This window comes from Schistocerca piceifrons, chromosome 8, assembly GCF_021461385.2.
Source record: "Schistocerca piceifrons isolate TAMUIC-IGC-003096 chromosome 8, iqSchPice1.1, whole genome shotgun sequence".
NCBI lineage: Eukaryota > Metazoa > Arthropoda > Insecta > Orthoptera > Acrididae > Schistocerca > Schistocerca piceifrons.
Window position 1 is genome coordinate 376,010,371 of NC_060145.1, and position 3,738 is coordinate 376,014,108.

General features: G+C 41.0%; 1 protein-coding gene across 1 annotated transcript; it reads left to right on the plus strand.

The window, feature by feature from the left end:
• The first annotated feature begins 326 nt into the window (after window positions 1–326).
• Window positions 327–3,151, plus strand: LOC124712356 (prismalin-14-like). Its single transcript, XM_047242651.1, has 2 exons — window positions 327–504; window positions 2,967–3,151. The coding sequence occupies exons 1-2, from the start codon at window positions 327–329 to the stop codon at window positions 3,149–3,151; spliced, it is 363 nt and encodes a 120-aa protein (XP_047098607.1).
• Window positions 3,152–3,738: the final 587 nt, after the last annotated feature.

Below are 3,738 nucleotides of genomic sequence, written 5' to 3' on the forward strand. Positions count from 1 at the left end.
AACATATTTTCTTTCTTTGTGTGTGAGGAATGTTTCCTGAAAGTTTGGCCATACCTTTTTGTAACGCCCTGTATAGCATCTTAGCATCCTCAAATACCGTTTGCTATACGCTCTGCCACCAAATATCTCTCTCTCTCTCTCTCTCTCTCTCTCTCTCTCTCTCTATCTCTCTTTTATTTTGTCAGATAAACACTTTTAGCAGCATTTTCCGCAGTCATTCGCTATGTATATTCAGAGTGAATTACCACGTATCAGCTGGTCTGGAACGTGGTTTTGCTTAGTCACGTAAGTTAGCTTATTTAGTACAGCGGCAAGGCGTTCCCAAAATGTTGAACGCGGCGCTGGTGTTGCAGGTGTGTGTACTGGCCGTGGCTTGCCTGGGGCTGCTGGCGTGCTGCCAGGCGGACTACCCCGTCCACAAGCTGGTGGCTCCCTACTACGGCGTGTACGACCCTTACTGGCACGTCAACAAGCACTGCAAGACGCACAAGGTCAAAGTCATTGGTGAGTACCTTTTCATCACGACGTTAATCACGTAACTGCCAACCTCACAAATGTTTTAAAAAAGAGCTTTTTTCTTTGGGATTACGTTATATTTTATGGGTCAGTTAAGTGTAATACTATAGGCAAAATTAATAGTCCACTTTTCTTTCAATAATGTAATTTATTCTCCAACGGAGGTTAGAAGCATCCTTTCATCTTCAACGTTTCAGCTAGTTTTCGGAGGACATGCGTCGTGTCATCAACGCGACAGAAACGTGTACCTGTTGTTGTTTTGGTCTTCAGTCCTGAGACTGGTTTGATGCAGCTCTCCATGCTACTCTATCCTGTGCAAGATTCTTCATCTCCCAGTACCTACTGCAGCCTACATCCTTCTGCATCTGCTTAGTGTATTCATCTCTTGGTCTCCCTCTACGATTTTTAGGCTGCCCTCCAAAACTAAATTGGTCATCCCTTGATGCCTCAGAACATGTCCTACCAACCGATCCCTTCTTCAAGTTGTGCCACAAACTCCTCTTCTCCCCAATTCAATACCTCCTCATTAGTTATGTGATCTACCCATCTAATCTTCAGCATTCTTCTGTAACACCACATTTCGAAAGCTTCTATTCTCTTCCTGTCCAAATTATTTATCGTCCATGTTTCACTTCCATACATGGCTACACTCCATACAAATACTTTAAGAAATGACTTCCTGACACTTAAATCAATACTCGATATTAACAAATTTCTCTTCTTCAGAAACGCTTTCCTTGCCATTGCCAGTCTACATTTTAGATCCTCTCTACTTCGACCATCATCAGTTAGTTTGGTCCCCAAATAACAAAACTCCTTTACTACTTTCATTTCCTAATCTAATTCTCTCAGTATCACCCGACTTAATTCGACTACATTCCATTATCCTCGTTCTGCTTTTGTTGATGTTCGTCTTATACCCTCCTTTCAAGACACTGTCCATTCCGTTCAACTGCTCGTCCAAGTCCTTTGCTGTCTCTGACAGAATTACAATGTCATCGGCGAACCTCAAAGATTTTATTTCTTCTCCATGGATTTTAATACCTACACCGAACTTTTCTTGTACCTGCGGCAGATTAGTGTGCGTTTGTAACAGAAATTCGCAAAGTTTTGGTAGAGCCTAGGTATACATAATAAGGGAAGAATGCATGCACAATTCGTGAAAAATTGGTTATGCACATGTGAAACACAGTTTTCACACTTGAGGTTATAAATGTGACAGAACATAGCAAAATGAACGGTTTTTAGTAGTTCAGAAGCATTAACCACTGTGATAGAACATATTCTGGGACAACAAGCAAACAATATGGTGATGGAAGAAACTGTGGAGTGTAAAAATTGCAGAGGGAAGACAAACATTAAATACAGGAAGCAGGATGTAGCTGACACTAGTTATGCAGAGATGAAGAATCTTGCACAGGACAGACTCACATGAAGGGCGTCATCAAACCAGTCTTCCCAATAAAGACTACAACAATAACGTATGTGAATAAACAGTTTTCAAAGACGACAGCACAAACTAGAGAGAATATCGAAGAGTGAATGGTTGTTTTAGTTGTTCAAATAAAATGAACAATTTAATACTAGACAGCTAAAACATAATATTTGCACGAATTTTATTTAAATGTTCTATCGAGAAAATAACAGTGACGTCCATTTTTTGATAAACTGAAATTACTGAATGTAGACATATTATTGATCAAAAGTCTGCCCCGATAGCTGAGTAGACAGTGTGACCAATTGCCGTCCTACGGGCCCGGGTTCGATTCCCGGCTGGGTCGGAGATTTTCTCCACTCAGGGACTGGGTGTTGTGTTGTCTTCCTCATCATTTCATCCCCATCCGGCGCGCAGGTCGCTCAATGTGGCGTCGAATGTAATAAGACCTGCACCAAGACGGGCGGACCTGCCCCGCAAGGGGTCTCCCAGCCAATGAGGCCAAACGCTCATTTACATTGATCAAAAGCTGCTTTTTCATAGAGAATCACGTTCTACGAAGCCGTGTGGAAAAAAAATAATGCGGAAGTACTGAATGGAACTGAGGTGAAAAGAAGTTTATGGCACAACTTGACTAAAATAAGGGATCGGTAGATAGAAAGTATCCTGAAACAAGAAGGGAAGCGTGGAGGGTAAAAATGGTAGAGGGAAGGTGATAATAGACGTTTTGTATGACAGATGAATAATTTTAAAGATGAACATACGTTGTTAAAGAACCAGGGGATACGTAAGAGGCAGTGACTGCTAGGAAAGAGCAAAATTTTGAATAATATTATTAAGCAAATGGAGCAATCGTATTATCCCTTTTCGGTGACTCACATTTATTCATATGTACGAGATCACGAAAATTGAGAGATCCCATATTTCTCTAACAGGAAGACTTCTGAAAATTCGTGTACTATTCCTGGAAAAATATGATTTCGGCTATTAATTGTGTTATCTCTCCTGTTTACAGAAGATATCTACGAGCCCCACTACCATGGTTACGGGCCCTATCTGCACGGTTACCATGGATTCGGCTACCCTGGTTACGGTTACCACGGCTATGGCAGTCATTACTACGGCTACCCTGCGCATGGGTACCGCGGTTATGGCAAGCATTACTACGGCTTCCCCGCTCTGAAAGCTGGTCTGTGGTAATGAAGATCGACACAGCTGCTCACTGCTGACTCACCACAATCTTCAGGACATGTTTCCCGGTCCAACGTGTGCGTGACACCTTCCTGGCCACCAGGAGATACCTGCGGCTCATCTTTTCATCGCATTAGTCACACCTACAATAAAAGACAAAAATACCATCAATTTTATTTATGTGCCTGAAACGTAAAATACAACAAAACAATATTACTTTCTGCCTAATTAGTTTTGTTATTATGGTTTTTGCCTTACTCCCTAATATACGCATGTGAGTTAGTCATACAACATGCTGGCTATGTTGTACAGCTACAACTTAAAATAAAAAATTACCAGCTCTCCGAGGCAATTCACAGACGACAAATCCGCATCTTGCAAAGTCACGTCGTAAAAAAAAAAAATAAAAATAAAAAAAATATTACGAAATACTAAAAAATTCTAATATGATCAGTGTTTGGACCAAAGATTCACAAAATTTGGTTTGATCATAAACAAACATTATGCATCCGGAGTAAACAGATTGAAAGATCCGGTATTCATTGACCAGAAGATGAGTGACTCTAAGTGGAATCAGTCACAAGCGTCAAGTACCA